The sequence below is a fragment of the Syngnathoides biaculeatus genome, chromosome 4, assembly GCF_019802595.1.
Source record: "Syngnathoides biaculeatus isolate LvHL_M chromosome 4, ASM1980259v1, whole genome shotgun sequence".
Taxonomy (NCBI): domain Eukaryota; kingdom Metazoa; phylum Chordata; class Actinopteri; order Syngnathiformes; family Syngnathidae; genus Syngnathoides; species Syngnathoides biaculeatus.
In genome coordinates, this window is record NC_084643.1 from 24,229,258 (window position 1) to 24,246,427 (window position 17,170).

The following is a 17,170-nucleotide window of genomic DNA, read 5'->3' on the forward strand; positions in this document are numbered from 1 at the left end:
AACGTATGAAATAGTTGCACATCCTTTTCTAGTTGGGGTGTTTGTGTTCTGCACAAGGCTGTGGTGTGTTGGACCATTCACGATAGGCTGAATTCAACCACAGTGCTACAACGAACAGTTTTTCCAAACACCCGCAGCCCCTCTGATAAAAGCTACAGCGACGGCCATGTGTATTGAATTTAGACCATTCCTGAGGGTATCCTGTTCTTATCAGGGGTCAGATAAGCTCATTTCACAAGCCCTCAACCACCTCCACTAGGCTACCAGTGGGACCATGTGCTGACACGAGCTGACCTTTTTTCCCTCAGTGTTTGTGGTTGAAGGAGAGTCAAGAAGGGGTGTTAGTTGTTGACTGGATCTTTCCAGAAGCAACTGTTTGTAGCACCTTCTATTGTGTAGCCCTTAGATCAGAGAAACACAAACGAGACAACTTTCATTATTTTCAAGGGTAGTTGTCCAAGCTAACCCTACAACCCTGATATTAAGATTGTTTCCTTGGACTCAGGAGTCAACTCAACACGCTTGTTACCATAGATTTTTTATTTTTTAAATTAAGTTCACGTTCCAAGCCCAATCTTTACCAAGCAACCCGAGGACCCCATTCTGAGGCACCACAGCCTGTCTGGGCCCTGGAGGGATCACAGACACGGACACACCTTGAGTCAGATATTGGCAGCACAACAGAGCACTCATAATTGGTCCCTATTCATTTGTCAAGCATAATCCTCACCTTGGTCGAGCTTTTTCTATTCTTTGCTTCATTTTGGCTCCTGTGTTTACAAAAGGTGTGCATCGCATCTCCTCCCTGCTAGTCTTTTGCGTCGTTATGGAGCTTAATACCTGGCATGTGTGTTTGAACGCGTGTCTGAGGTTTCTGCTCCTCACTGGGGTTGCCACGACTCAAAAGCTGAGATGACAAAGACCTAGTGAATGTCTGACTCACAAGACAACTGTCAACATTCAATGGGCTGGATTAAGACGGAACGTAGTACCCAGTAGAGACTGACATGTTGACATGTTCTACTAAGTGCATTTCAGGGTGGATTTAGCCTGTTTGCTCCATTGTAGAGGAACATAAGCGATACAAATGCTAAATGGGTTGCCATTCTTGAGACACAGGGTGAACTTTACTCCTGACGTCTGGATTTGAACTGACACTAGGTGACTGAGGCTGCTGTGGATCCCGAAGAGGTTCAGGGGTTTCAGAGAGCCATCCTTAACCAAACAAACATACTGGAATTTCTGCTATTGTTGGTGCACAGGGTTGAGTGACAGGGCAGCATAGCAGAGGAACTTGTCAGCAGAGACGAGTCGGGGTCGAAGTGTGACCACCCCTGGTGACACAGCTTCATATGAAGGCAAAACCATGTAGCATAAATTAAGAACACTACCTGGACGATTCCTTGGATGACATGTTTTTCATTCATAGTGGTGACATTTTTCATCATTGCCCAATTCATTTTGCAGACTTGATGTGATTGAAATCATGCAGTTACAAGCTACAGAATGACGAGCAACACATAACGTATATTTCAAAAGATTCTCACATCATGCTCATGAAATAAAAAGCAAATTTAAAGTTATTTGTTGTTTTTCTTGTGTAATTACTCATCAAACTGAACCAATGTCTGGTAGTTTTAGTGGGAATTATGGGGAGGGAAGTAATTCTTGCCAACACTTTTCTTGGCTGTCTAATAATGAAACAGTACTGCGAGTATCAGCTTTTTTTTTTTTTTTTTAAATCACATTTGGATTCACCCTCATGCAAGCTATTTACCCATCCGCAGTGTCCACATCATACTATTACAGCACTTCGATAACCTCTTATCCAAATGATTATTAATGATTTTTTTCCCAGAAAAAAGTAATTTTACCAAAGAGCAGAGGCAGGAGTAGTAGCCAAATATTGTACTCAAGTAAGTGTACTGTTACCTTTGAATAATATGACTCCAGTAAAAGTAAAATGTATTCCTCAAAATACTTAAGCATAAGAAAGTACTGAGAAAAAAATATTGAAGCTTTGAGTAACTTCTGATTACATTTTTTTTTACATCACAACATGAATTAAAAAAAAAAAAGTATGCATGCCCAAATTCAGATATTGCTGAACATTAGCCTAAACAGAAAATGTTTCTAAACTAACAAATTATGGCAAATTCAACTCCAAGATATGGTCTTTTATGATTTTATTTCCACTTGTTAAATAAGAGGCTCACCAGACATTGAGGAACAAGGCTGCAGTGTGTATACAAAGTCTACACACCCCTGTTAAAATGGACTGCCAGGTTTTTATGATGCAAAAGAATCTTGACCAAGATATTTCATTTTCAAACTTTCCATCATTAATGTAACCAGGAACTCTTTTTGAGAGGGGAGGTGAAAGTAAACAATTGAAATATTCTTGTATGTGATCAACTTGAAATGATGTTTAATTTGCTGCCTTTTTGGCCAGGTCAGCAATACAAAAGAGATATTGTGTCTCAAGTGTTCTTTTACCTAGTCAGGTGCACAATCTTACCTGTTCAGGATTAACCAAACACATTTCAACTCACGCTCAATGAGAGGCCGCACACGTCTGCCAGTGTTTCACGTGCCAAAACAACAATCCATACATAACGCCTTACAAAAAGATCATTTGCTTTACCTAGAACTGCTGAATGACAATTAATTGTTGACCAGATTTATTGATAGAGTATAAGCTTTTCAGATCAGCTTTTTGAGACTACACTGGGAAGGACAATTTATCCAAAATGGTGCTTAATTTAATGTAACAGAGACAATGTATTGTTGTGAGCTTTTACCCCCCTATGCCAAAAAGTTAGTTCTTCTTTCCTTAGTTCATACAATAATGTGATTAAGAAACCTGTGTGTTTTATGTGGGCTCTCTCTGGGTCCATGTTTTAACATATGAATTTTTATGAGTTGTTAAACTTGTGAAATGAAAAAACATTTGCATGTACGATGATTGCAATGCATTTTTTTTCCCTGTGTACTTACAGTATACTTTATCTACTTTTGGAAATGCATCTGACATAAATTACAGTATACTGGATTATTATCTTCCCGCATGCTTTATTGGCATTGTTATTATTTATGGCCATTTTCTATATTTACAGATTATGGTATGGCAGCATAGAGACCAACTGTGTTAAAATCCGGTCTCACCTGTGTGGTTTGCATGCTCTCCCTGTATCTACGTGGTTTTTTTTCCACGTACTTTGGTTTCCTCCCACGTCTCAAAAACATGCATGGTAGCTTGACTGAAGACTGTAAATTGCCTGTAGGTGTGTATGTGAGTTTAAAGAGTTGCGTATTTATATGTATACTGTGATTGGTAAACTGGGATAAGCGTCAACACCCACAACCCTAGTGAGGAGAAGCAGATTGAAATGGATGGATGAATGATTGTATTTGCACAGTTAAATCATTTAAACAAAAGCACACTGGAAGTACTATATGCATGTGCAGTTGAACCCAGAAGTTTAGATACATTGTGCATAAACATTTCATTTTCTATCTCATTGTCTAAAGTCAAATCAGATGAAATGTCTCCTGTTTAAGGTCAGTCGGGATCACCATAATTATTTAAATTTGTTAAATGCCACAATAATGAGAGAATTTCTCAGAGAATTTTACATTATTTTCTTCAGTTTACATACACAAAAATTACAATGTCTTTGAAGAACTTGAGGAAGCCTAATTATTTCTTCACTTTGCGTTTTCGTTTTGGTTGTTTTGTTGTCTGCTGGTTGCACTGTTCTGTTTGCTGTGGTGTAATGATTTTGGCTTGTATGAGACTATGGGTGAGGATGGTGTGTTGACTGGTGAATTGCTTGCACCGGCCATAGTGGGAAAACAAGTATAAGCTTGTTCTGCTGCTTACAAAAATAAAGGTGCAATTGTGCCTCACTGTCTCGTGACCGCCACGATGCCTGTGCGCAATAACACGGTGCGCAGTGTTAAATGCGAGATTACACCTGCAACCGAGACTGCGCCTTTAAATATGATGCGCTTTATGGTTGCAAAAATAATGGTCGTCTGAGTTGACTTTAGACAGTGAGATAAAAAATGAAATGTGTTCTTGCACAGTCTATGTAAAATGTTCAAAGTGACACTTCATTTTCGTGCAAATAGTCATTTATTTTTAATTTAAGGGCTGCAAAACATTCCAGAAATGGTGGCTCTTTTTAAATTTTTTTTGTTTTTATGTTTTTACATAACATACCAAGTTCATTGGAACTGGGGTTTGAATATATGTATCTTAATGTAAAACGCACACAAACGCATGGACGCAAAAGAACAGGATCAGTGGAGAGCACAACTTTAATACAGACAATGTGCATTCCAGTGCTATTATTTTACATATTTAACAGACATTCAAGCTTTCATTGAAAATTAGGCTTTTCTTTTTTACAACTTTTAATGTTTAAATTGGCAGCCAGGAGATATCAGCCCGGCACTCCCCAGTTTTGGGTTTTTGTGCAGGTCATCATTAGCTGGTTACCTGAAAATTGAACCCTGATTCCCCCCGTGCTGCTCAGAGACCGCTCACAACTAACAAAGGCAAATGAACAAATTTAAAATGATATATTACATATAAAAGTGAAGTATTTTGTCATGCTTTGTGAGACTAGTGGTATGTGGATACTGAAGGGACCGAGCATGGACAGGGGAAGTGGATGGTATAAAAGCAAGCAGACGTTATCATTACACTGATGGAATGAATGACTTCCCTTCAGTTGCTTTTGTCCTAACCTGAGGTCTCTCAAGTGCCTCGTTAAGCACAGGAATAAAGACTCAATTACCGCTCAGTGCCGTGTTGCTTTGCTTAGGCCAGTGGCCATCGTTACCCCCTTCATCCGAAACACACTCGGCCCCTGCCGTGTGGCACCAGACCATGTGAGCCCTCTGTCCTCAGTGTGATCGAGTCAAGCTGTTCCTGCTGAGCAGAGGTCAGGGTGCTTCAGTCAGCACTTCGGGCCTGAACAGAGCACACAGGAATCCCCCCCCCAACCCCATCCTTTCCCAACCCAGCTGAATCTCAGCTCATACTATCCAAGACCAGGACCAAATAAACCTGGTAGCCTGCGCTCTCTTTTTTTTCCCCATCACCAGGCATCCTGTCACTCCCCTCATCGGAATCATTAATCAGATTGGGCAGATCAAAAATAAACTACACTCACCATTTCAGTCACCAAACCTGTGTCGCAACCCCATTCGGGCTCTCTCCCTCTTCTGCCTAAAAAGCTAGGTTGAGGATGCCCGGTTCAGTCAGCAGGTTGAACATTGGGCAATCTTTCAAACTCTTTTATCTGCTATTATGGCTATTGATATAAACAACTCATCTTATCTTAGAGGGTGATGACTACTGAATATAAAACGCCCATTGATGTAAACAGACAAAAGATAAAGTTTAGCAATTGGGGCACCAATAAATCCAGTGTACTATCCAACTTCAGCTAAAAAAAAAAAAAAAAAAAAAAAAAAAAAAAGCATCATCACTTGTGGGGATTGAGGGACATAAACGTGCTAGACAAATGTCTATTTGTATCTTTTCCATCCGATAAAATTAGCAGGCAATAGTGCCACCTTTGGGTAACACTGAGTAATACTGCTCTTCCAGAGTTGCTCGTGAAGTGATGCCCTCAGAGTACTGTGTGCTCAGCCTGCAGATATTTACCATTCTGCGGTATAGTTTAATGTTGTGCCAGAGAGTTTTGTAGGATAGGGGAAGGTATATCTGGACCATTCCCGACCATCACGGAGGCCCGTCTTTCCAGGGTGACTGACTGACTGACCAATGACTGTTTGTGTCTGTCCATGGGAAATGAGGTGCTGTCGCTGCGGCGACGGCCCAAGGGCCATCCATCAGTGTCATGGGAGGGGTGGGGGCGGGTCCGTGTAGGGGGAGGGTTATGGTATGTGTCAATTTCAAGACTAATGGACAGGAAGTAGAAACACAGTAACAACAATATTTGTAGAATATATTTTCAGAAAAATGTTAGAACCCTATCTGTTTCTAGCATTATTTCAACAACGCACTAAGAACAGGATTTAATCCTGATTTATGAGCCCCTTCCTTCAAAATGCTCACACACCTGATTTATAAACTTTGCTCTATATTGAATATGCTGATTCAAGTTGGATGCATTTAACACGTTTGTAATATTTTTTGATCAAATAAATGATGAAGAATTATGTGGTGAGGAAGTGGACCCAAAAGAAAGCGCAGGCTAAACCATCACCGTTATTTGGACACGACTACCCTTTTCTGCCCTGTGTGCTCAGTGTTCAGAGACCGGGGCTTTAACCTCAGCAACCGGTGACTGTAGCATTCAATCCTGAACGTTTTGTGATGTTGACCTTCGTTAGCTCCTCAGCGGAGGTCGGGTGGATTCCTACTGTCCTCAACAGGTGTGAGTACGTTGCTCCACACCTAAGACAAGCACAGACATCAAGTTATTTATTTGATTCACTTCAGAGGTCACATTCTAAACAACAGTATTTGACTCACTGAAGGCCCATTGCAAAACCCTGCGTGACTTCTCCTGCATTTGGACCAGTAAAGTGCAGACCCAATATCTTCTGTTCTTCATCCCGCTTGCATATCACCTGAGATGGCAGAGAATATATGTCAATGGTTGTTTTGCTAAAAAGCCATTATAATTTGGATTGAGAAGTCTTGAAGCCTGTGTTGAAGCTGTGATTCTGTGGTCCTAGCTGAACAACTCCTTTCCAAAGTATTTTCAGCAGCTAAATCCTACCTTTAAGTAACACTGGCTTGCATCACGTTCTGCTACAGTGAATTCCAGAGGCTTGTAGAAGGCATGGTAAACCTGCAGAGACATAACCACAATTCAAATAAATGTTCAAGATAATGCAGATTGTTACGATCTCATAGTGAGGTAAATATTAGGGCGCAATTTAACCATCTGTCTAAGTAAATAATTGGCAGAAATACTGTATTTATAAGAGATCATTTGTGGCTTGCAAATGATTTCCAATTTTGTTATTAGCCTATGAACCATTTATCAACCCTTAATCACGGTCCCTTAAGATAAAGGTGAATACCTTGAAACACTTGAATCATGTGTTGTGACAGCATTTTACCCATCTGTTGCCCATTTGTGCACCCTAAAGCAGAATCAGTTTTTTTTTATTGCTCTCTATTTATAGTCAGGATTAAAGATGAAAATCGCTACATACCAGTGCAAAAAGAAACAATACAATAAATTGGAGAAGTGATGCAGGATGTCATTACATTCATTATCTTATCTCTTTTCCCATTAGAGCCAATCCCTGTTTTCAATGTTTTCAGCATATCCCCACAAGTCGAAAAGGAGAAAAAAAATTAACTGACGTTCTTAGCTTTTATAAATGTCTTTATTGCTTAGGTACTGAGTGCTGTAGCCAAACTATATTGCAAGAAAAAGGTTTACAATGTGATGGTACATAAATGAAATAATTATTCACTGAAAGGAAACTTAACCTTAATGGGATTTTATGATTATAGCTAACTGAAAAGTAATCACTGGAAAACAAATTCCAGTTGCTCATTATTGTTGATATATTTGAAACTCTGGGCTGACAATGTGTGTTTAATGTTTCAAACAATGGGCAAGCGTGCCACCACAAGTTTCAAGGAGCATGCAGCTGAGAGGGCCAGTAGAGCAGCTCCTCCTAAGATCTAAGGGTGCTTGTCATCACCTCACACACACACCTCAATCAGGCCTCCTGCTCACCTGTCACTCACTGCCAAAAGCCACACCTTACCAGCTAAACCGTTTATCTGTGGCCTTGCGCAGGTGTTGGCTAGCATCTGGCAAACTACTTAATACACAAGCACAAAAAGCATATGTTTGTTTGCTTTTAGACTGCATGTGTTCATCAGGATATTCTCTCTCGTTTTTTGTTTTTTTATCTTGGTTGACGTAAGCACCGATTGACAATCCTGGCATGTGCTCATTAGTAATGCGTGCCAGGTTTCCATGACAACCCCTGGTCCTAATCAAATTTACAGTCTAGAAGAGATTGCAATAGGAGTGGCTGGAACAATACACAGAGTCCCATCCATAATATTTAGGAAATGATATGCAGGTTACAAAATGCAACCATCCAAGCTTTTTAGTTTTTCCAAGTGTGCCGAATTTCTTTTTTTTTTCTTCTTTTAATATAAATGTGATCAAGCACAGACAGATCTGTTAGTTTGCCAAGTGAGATATGTTGCACACTATTAAGTCACACTACTCATGTGAAACAACTGGAGAACAAAACTGTAATATAGTAAAACGAGTAATTAAGGAGCAAATATTATTTTCTCATCCCTAAGCTAAGAATTTGAATAAAAGAAGAAGCAGGAGCAGCAACCTTATCTTGCAAAGATAACATATCCAACGGCAGCAACGTTTAGCAAAAACAAACTGCTTTGCCCTGGATGATGCCCACCATTCATATATTACAAACAAAAACAACTTCTCTCGCGCTCTCTCATCACATCCCGTTTTGATGTTTTTGTTTTCCCGGTAATATTTGAGGGGCATTTATTTGAGTCCTTGAAAGAATTGTAGATATGCTTCCATCTTAATTTATTTGGGGTACATCTGTGGAACTTTAAATTGTGACAGGTATGTGTTGATTTTAAATGTGATTGCGAAATTCTGAATAATAGAAGACACAAGTCTTTGCTTAAGTATATGGTTTTGTTGCAAAAATTCCCACAAATGTGTGGCAAACCAATTCAATGGGGTTAAAGTCTAGAGACTGCCTTTTTGTGGAATTCTCAACTGCATGTTGTTTTTCAGTTTTAATGAACCTTTTTATATAACCTCCAGCTTGATTTTCAATGTAAAAAAATAAAGGGGGGGGGGGGGTTGAGTGTTCGAACCCTATGTGACAGGCTGTGAATGCCATTCCATCTTTACCTCAATGTTGTCTTTGCCATGCCTGATTTCAGCCTCCTGCTCTGATAGGCCCACACAGCTGTATTCAAGAGGAGTGAACACAGTGGTTGGAACCTGCAGGGTATCCAAGCACGCATACACGCGCGCGCACATGCGCGCACACACACACACACACACACACACACACACACACACACACACACACACACACACACACACACACACAGATAAAAGAAAGGGAAAGCTAATTTTCAGATCTTATTCACCATTTCTTTCAATCAAGAAGAGGATTAATTACAATCTAAACCTTGCAGTGTGATGCAATTATGTTCGAGCTAACTGGAAAATACAACCATAATTTAATGACAGTTGCCAATAAAAAACTAATAAGCAATACTTCTTACAGGGTAGACTTTTTAATATCACAAATATGCAACACAGTGTGGATACCATTAGCTGGTTCAATGTAAAGTTGACAAAAGGTGAGAGATGTGCAGTATTTTTTTTTTTTATATCTCACGTTGTCATAGTTCATGATCTCTCTGCTGTGGCCAGCAAGCCTCCGAGCGAGGAGTTTCCCTGCTTTAATAGCAGTAGGTGTCAATTCAGGACGACCCTGTAACAGAAGACAGCCTTACTTACTTCAATGTACGCGTAAACTTCCCATTGTAAATTGTGACACAGACAGATACACATTTCTCTTATCCAAGGTTACTGGCACATTTTTCTGAGTGTGAGCCAAAGAAAATAAAATACAGACGCGGATGCACACACAGACACACATCTGAGTACTGCAGGAAATAGTAGTGCTGCGGGGCAATTTTAAAGGCATGACTTAAACCTGTTAAATTTCTGCTAGACATCCTGTTGTCATAAACATTTTCTCCACCTCTACAATGTGGTTTCTAATGTGCAAACTGTTTTTACTACCAGATAGCTTTCGTAATTTTAATGCATTTCTTGGCACTTCATTTGGTAATAAGAAGAAAACAAAACAAGGCATGCAGTGGACAACTTGAGCAAGATATCAAACCTCCTGCTTAAGAAAAAAAAAAGCCTGGTACGTTGACAAGATGACAGACACATTGGTGTGAAGCCCGGCTCATCAAAGCAAGCTGTCAGTCAGAGCAGACTTTGAGTGTGTGTGGGTGTGTGTGTGTGTCATCATGAGTCCTGGGAGACAGGAAGGAAACCCACAGCTGTTTGTGTTGTTGTGGGGAGGGGGGGGGTGAATGCCACACCGAAATTTACAGCAGTTACAAGTAACCAGTATTTACATGGTGCAGCTTGAAAACAGTACAGCACCACTCGAGGCCCATGTTGAGAAATTACAGTTAAGGGGCTCAAGCTCTCTTTTAGTTGCCTTTATTTATTATTCCATTATTTTGATGTTGCTGGTTGTTTGTTCCTGCGCTGCAGCGGTCATATTTTAATGACTGAAAAGCAAAGATTGAATAATGTCACACCATATTGTTGGTTGAGGTCCTGATGGCCGTAGGAGAGAAAAAAAAGTTGGCACCAGAGCTGATTTCAGCCTCTACCTATGTATCTTATGCTTTCTGCTAAGTCTCTCTCAAAACAATCCGGTTCAAAACAATCAGCAGAGTTTGGAATGCTTCCTTGGCAACCATAGTGGACCATGTTTCTTCCCCTGTTGATTGACTTTCCCTATCCACTGGTCCCGTTTTTCTTTTTCACTTGGAAAGCCCAAGAAACTCTTGCCACTGCCTGAATCATTTGTACAACAAAATGCCACAGAATAAACTATTGTGACATCGCTAAATCATAGGACAACAAATATACAAGGATGGGAACAACAGCACAAAAGGTCAAATGAACAGGCTTCATGTTATGTCACAGGACCGGATAGAGTGGAGGACTGTAAGGTGCACAATGCAAATAGCAGGAGGAAGAGTTTGAATCATATTTATCAGTTTAACTGCCGTATATCTGTATAATTGCTTCAAAATGGCTGGGGTATTTCTAGAGTTAAAGAAAATTTTGAACGTCCTCTGACCTTTAATTAACTAACTAATTATACTGATTAGAATCCCTCACTGGGAACTTTAATTTACATATTATACTTTGGTGCTAAAGTTTTAGTGTGATTCAGGTAATCAGGTTGCAGTCCTTCACATTTAAAAAAATGGACGGGTGTGTTCAGTCATGCTCGTAGATAAAGTTGTGGGTGTGATTAGGGATGGAATCTCAAGACCTTAAAATAACATCCATCCATCCATCCATCCATCCATTTTCTTCGCCCGCCTGTGTGGAGTTTGCATGTTCTCCCCATACTTGCGTGGGTTTTCTCTGGGCACTCCGGTTTCCTCCCACATCCCAGAAAACATGCAAGATTAATTGGACACTCTAAAATGCCCCTAGCTGTGATTGTGAGTGCGGCTGTTTGTCTCCATGTGCCCTGCGATTGGTTGGCAACCAGTTCAGGATGTACCCTGCCTCCTGCCTGTTAACAGCTGGGATAGGCCCCAGCACTCCCCGCGACCCCCATGAGGATAAGCGACAAAGAAAATGGATGGATGGATAAACAAATACATAGAATCTAAAATAGAAAACAAAAATTTCAAACTCAGAAATGATCATTTCCAATTTCAATTGATATTAGTAGAACATGATATAAAACTGTATTTAAAATTTTTCATCAATAAAAATTCTAGATCTGACAAACTTTATCTGAAGAAAAGTTAAATGCAGTGGCCTGTCAAGGAATGAACACGAATGGTCTATACCCGCAATGTTCTGAAAATACTGAAAATTTAGTTCAACATAATGGGCGTTAGCGGCAACAAGCTATCCATTGTAACTGTCGACATTTGTGATGTATTGTTATAGTCTAGCGCATTTTATGGCTGTATTTATTGTCAATCCATTGATGAAAGCTAGAAGTAGATCTAAATTTTCAAAAAGCATGGAGAGGGGAAAAGTTTTCAACTTTAAGACAACGCGTACAACGGGGAAAATGACCATTTGCATTTAGATATATAACAGGGAGGCGAGGGAAAAGGGGGGGGGGTACGGGTGCACGCGCGCATCGCAGCGACACCTGTAAATAGGAGGCCATTTTACTAGAACGTGCCTTCATGTGTGTGCGATCAACGTAGTGGCCACACCTGAATCAAGCGACGAGGTGTATGATAGTAATTTTTTTTGTTTTGTTTTGTTTTGTTTTTTGTGGGGGGCACACCGTCACACGATCAACCAAAACTGCCTCGCATTCGACGCATTCAGGACCCCCAGTTTAACTGAATTTCCTTTGACATGGCTCATTATGTTGATGACTTTTGACATAAATGCGCTCGCAGTACGTGAAGCAGCTCGGAACATGGGGTTTTGGTATCACTTTCCAGGTGAATACTGATTGTTTAGGAGCAGGCTTGTTTTGTTAACGTTTATGAAATAAACACGTACATTAATGTCAAGACTACACAATATAAGCAACTTCTTTCAATATCTATTTTTTCTACTCGTAACAAATTTTACGTGCGTGATTTTTTGTGCTCGACTGCAGATTTGCGAGTGCGATGGCACGCGAACCCACTCGTCAAATGTGAGTGACTGAGGTTGCATCCATATTTTCAGTTTAGTATGATTTTAGAATTACATATCTATCTAGTGGAAAAATCAGAGTTCTACGAACCCAATTCAATGAAGCTGGGATGTTGTTAAATAATAAGCAGAATACAAAGATTTGCAAATCTTGTTCAACCTATATTTAGTTAAATACACAAGACAAGATATTTATGTTAAACTAATAAAATTTATTGTTTTTAGCAAATGATGATAATTAACCTAAAATTTAATGGCTGTAACACGTTCCAAAAAAAGCTGGAACAGGTGGCAAAAAAGACAGAGAAAGATGAGGAAAGGTCATCAAAAAAACGTTTGGAACACTCCACATGGGAACAAGCTAATTGGGAACAGGTGGATGCCATGATTGGGTAGAAAAGAAGCTTCATTGGTGATGTTCACCTCTTTGTGAACAAGTGCGTGAGAAAATCATCCAACAGTTGATGATTATTTGTTAAACACAATAAAGTTTCTGTGTGAAAAAATATCTTGTCTTTGAACAGTATTCAACTAAATATACGTTGAACATGATTTGCAAATGATTATATTCAGCTTTTTATTTAACATAACAGCCCAACTTCAAAAGAATTGGTTTCGTGGAACTCCCATTTTTCCATTATTTAGACATATATGTAATTCTAAAAATAAAGTCAAATAGGCAACATTTTTATTTAACTAAACAGTGAAGTAAATTAGTATTTGAACACCCTGCTATATTGCAAGTTCTCCCACTTATAAATCATGGAGGGGTCTGAAATTTTCATTGTAGGGGCATGTCCACTATTGAGATAATCTAAAAAGAAAAATCCAGAAATAACGTATGATTTTTTTCACGATTTATTTGTCTGATACATGGCCCCCTCACACCATGACGTTCTGGCCAGCGTCCTATAGCATTTGAGGAAACGTTGGTAGTCGCCCATGGTCGCCGGGATAGCTCCAGAGTAGCGTTGTTTCCACGCCAGTGAACGTCAATGATCGCTGGGAATCGGCGGAGAACGCCGGTCCGAAAAAAAAGTTTTGAACATGCACAAAAGTTATCACCGAGACCAGCGTTCATCAACATTTAATTTTAAATGCTGCAGAACGTTCAAGCACATCCATGGAACGTTTTACTAAGGTTCGCCGAGTGTTGCACGCGTTTGCCTATCGTTAGTCAGTCGTAACTTTAGCTTTACTTGGTTGTTACTTAATCGTTTGCTTTGCAGTGAACGACTCACTGGCAACCTGTCTACGCCCACTGAACAATCCCCTAGCGTAGACAGCGTGTAACCAAAGTGAAACGAACGTCGTCGGTGTCCATTGAGCGTCATTCGAGCGTTTCCCGAACTTCCATGCATATGGGTATATAAACCGATGCTTTGTAAAAGCAAGGTCCATTTAATATTAAGCTACAGTAGAGAGCACCTGCTATGGAAGATCCAGAAAGCAGCAGTTCGTTTTCGCGGAAAAACTCCACCAGACTATCCTCAACAGCCCGGTCCAGGATCCTGCAATCCTTTCTCTGCTTCTTTTGTCTCTTTGTCGGACCATCCTCACTGGGGTTTGCAAGGTGTTTAGGGTCCCCAGGGGGTGTCACATGGTGCGTGACTTCGCGGACGTGCTCTTCCTCCTGCTGTTGTTTTTCCTCCTAACACATTGCTCGTGATGAAAGAGGCTTAGCTTTCTTACTAGCAGCGCTAGTTGCTGAAGTCCGCGCCCTTTTTTTCTTCTCGGCGGCATGATGCTCACTGTTCTAACTCACGACAACAACTGAAGTGACCATGAACTTTCCAACGTTTTAGTGCCGGTTCCACAGTAAAAATTACACGCCAGCAAAACACTTTTCTGTCGTTTTTCACCCATTGGTCACACGCTCAACACACTCGTCTTACATTGACAAATCCCTTGTCGCGCCCCAATGACGCGTTTGCACACGCTAATGGTTTTTAGGGGTATCTAATTTGGTCGCTCTTACACTCGTTTCGTGCATTACAAACACGTTAAGTCATGCGTTAGACACACGTTAATCACACGCCACATGTGTCATCCGCGTTTGAGAACACTGAAAAAAAGAACGATTGAAATGACACCTGTCCACCCCATACAATCAGTAAGACTCAAACTTGTAACATGGCCAAGACCAAAGAGCTGTCCAAAGACACCAGAGACAAAATTGTACAACTCCACACAGCTGGAAAGGGCTACAGAGAAATTGCCAAGGAGCTTGGTGAAAAAAGGTCCAGTGTTGGAGCAATGATTACAAAATGCAAGAAGCTTAACATCACGGTCAATCTAAATTGGAATGGAGACCCATGCAAGATATCACCTCATGGAGTCTCAATGATCCTTAGAAAGGTGAGGAATCAGCCCAGGACTACACGAGAGGACTTGGTCAATGACCTGAAAAGAGCTGGGACCACCGTTTCCAAGGTGACTCTTGGTAATACACTAAGACGTCATGGTTTGAAATCATGCACGGCACAGAAGGTTCCCCTGCTTAAACCAGCACATGTCAAGACCCCTCTTAAGTTTGCCAATGACCATTTGGAAACAGAGGAATCATTGGAGAACGTTTTGTGGTCAGATGAGACCAAAATTGAACTGTTTGGTCATAATTTCACTAACCGTGTTTGGAGGAAGACGAATGATGAGTTCCATCCCAAGAACACCATCCCTACTGTGAGGCATGGGGGTGGTAGCATCATGCTTTGGTGGTGTTTTTCTGCACATGGGACAGGACGACTGCCCTGTTTTAAGGAGAGGATGACCGGGGCCATTTATTGTTTGATTTTGGGGAACCCTCAGTCAGAGCATTGAAGATAGGTCATGGCTGGGTCTTTCAACACAATAACCCGAAGCACACAGCCAGGAAAACCAAGGAGTGGCTCCTAAGATAAGAAGCATATCAAGGTTCTGTCGTGGCCTACTCAGTCTCCAGACCAAAACCCAATAGAAAATCTTTGGCGGAAGCTGGAACTCCGTGTTTCTCAGCGACAGCCCAGAAACCTGTCTGATCTAGAGAAGATCTGTGTGGAGGAGTGGGCCAAAATCCCACCTGCAGTGTGTGCAAACCTGGTGAACAACTACAGGAAACATTTGACCTCTGTAATTGCAAATGAAGGGTACTGTACCAATTATTAACGTTGGTTTTCTCAGGTGTTCAAATACTTATTTGCAGCTGTATCACAAATCGTTTAAAAAAAAAAAAAAATCATACATTGTGATTTCTGGATTTTTCTTTTTAGATTATCTCTCTCACAGTGGATATGCACCTACGATGAAAATTTCAGACCCCTCCATGATGTCTAAGTGGGAGAACTTGCAATGTAGCAGGGTGTTCAAATTGTTATTTTCTTCACGGTAATATATTTTTTAATGAGCTGTTTGCTAAAAATCATTCCACAACCCACTTTGGCTAACTGACCCACATCAGTTAAGAATCACTGTTTTACAATATATGCCTTTAGTTAGTCAGCAAATGCTGTTTTTTTTCCCCAGTTCATCAGTCAAAGCTGCCATTATGGAGGACTACAATGAGTATATAATATTTACAGTTAAGAAGCTGCAATCAGATTAATTAGACAATTTTAAGTGGAAGAAAGCAATGCATGGTGAATGGGTGTAAATGTCAGAAACCAAATCAGGATTAAAAATATATTTTTAAAACTCTGAAGCGTACTGTCATAGGATGTGGTGGGGATGCATACCTGTCCTATATCCCCAAAAGCATAGATGTTTGGCACAGAGGTAGATTCATCTACTCCCACAATTATTTTCCCCGTCTCCTTGTTGACTTGTACACCAAGGTTGTTGAGACCAAGAGCTTTAGTTTCAGGAGCTCTACCTGCAGTAAACATAAAGAAATCTTCATTACAAACTCTTCACATTGCCCAACAAATGCTGCTGTGAATTTTGGTTAAAGGTAAGCATCAATACAATGTCGTATAACTTCCAAACATGTATGTCACCTCACTTTGTCCCTTTATTAATGCATGTGTGTAAATTTGATTTTCTTAACAAAAATCAAACATGAAAAAAAACAAGAGTTGAAACATAAGTCACACTGTGCATCATTAATAACCAGCCAAAGTGCAGTATAGTAAATATTTAGGACAGTCTATGTTTCTAGTTATAGTCTCCAAGGTCCGCTTGCAGCATCTTAATACTGCCGTGAAATTTTTTTACAAAAATAAATGAAGAAAAATGCACAATTGTAACGTAAACCTAAATGAAAGCAAAAGGACCCATAAAATAAGCACAATACTCAAATTAAGGTTTTGATGTGTAACAATCCCTTGGGACATTTGACTGATTCTGTCGATACGGAATCCCCATGGTGATTGAGAAATGACCACATAATCGCCCACCACCCTCCTCCTCAGCGTAGGTACTCAAACTAGTCTAGGCAGCATAATAAACACCAAACCCTGAGGTACATGTAGATACTATCGAAAAGCAAAAAAATAACAAACCCCGAGACCCTTTTCCTGGCTGGAGCCAAAGAACAACGTTCTTTCCCCAGACCGACCGGGGGACAACAGGGACCTGTCTACTCCACAACATGGGTGGCAGAAATGGAAAAAAGAAGGAAAAAAAAGTGTGTGTTTTTGGGGGAGTGGGAGGCGGGGGTGGGGTGGTGGGCGAACAAATGAAGGGAGCAAGACATTATTCCTAAATATACAACTTTCAATTTTCCAGGCAGC

The 17,170-nt window shown here is 40.4% G+C and overlaps 1 protein-coding gene and 1 long non-coding RNA gene across 4 annotated transcripts in view; both read right to left on the bottom strand.

Moving 5' to 3' along the window:
- Positions 1 to 303: 303 nt before the first annotated feature.
- LOC133499247 (uncharacterized) lies at positions 304 to 832 on the bottom strand. The gene is made up of 3 exons (XR_009794602.1): positions 731 to 832; positions 582 to 629; positions 304 to 401 (listed from the first exon to the last, which is right to left on the bottom strand). It is a non-coding gene; the product is annotated as an uncharacterized LOC133499247 (long non-coding RNA).
- A 3,473-nt stretch (positions 833 to 4,305) lies between these two features.
- The window catches only part of txnrd2.2 (thioredoxin reductase 2, tandem duplicate 2), a 45,545-nt gene continuing 32,680 nt past the window's right edge, over positions 4,306 to 17,170 (bottom strand). For 2 of the 3 annotated variants that reach the window (XM_061816542.1, XM_061816541.1), the window contains 6 exons: positions 16,175 to 16,311; positions 9,421 to 9,516; positions 8,922 to 9,014; positions 6,765 to 6,836; positions 6,515 to 6,612; positions 4,306 to 6,436 (listed from right to left, as the gene is read on the bottom strand). In XM_061816542.1, the coding sequence (XP_061672526.1) occupies positions 6,313 to 6,436; positions 6,515 to 6,612; positions 6,765 to 6,836; positions 8,922 to 9,014; positions 9,421 to 9,516; positions 16,175 to 16,311 (620 nt within the window). In that variant the 3' untranslated portion in view covers positions 4,306 to 6,312. Of the gene's footprint in view, positions 6,437 to 6,514; positions 6,613 to 6,764; positions 6,837 to 8,921; positions 9,015 to 9,420; positions 9,517 to 16,174; positions 16,312 to 17,170 lie in introns of those variants that run through there. The other variant, XR_009794528.1, reaches the window with a different exon arrangement.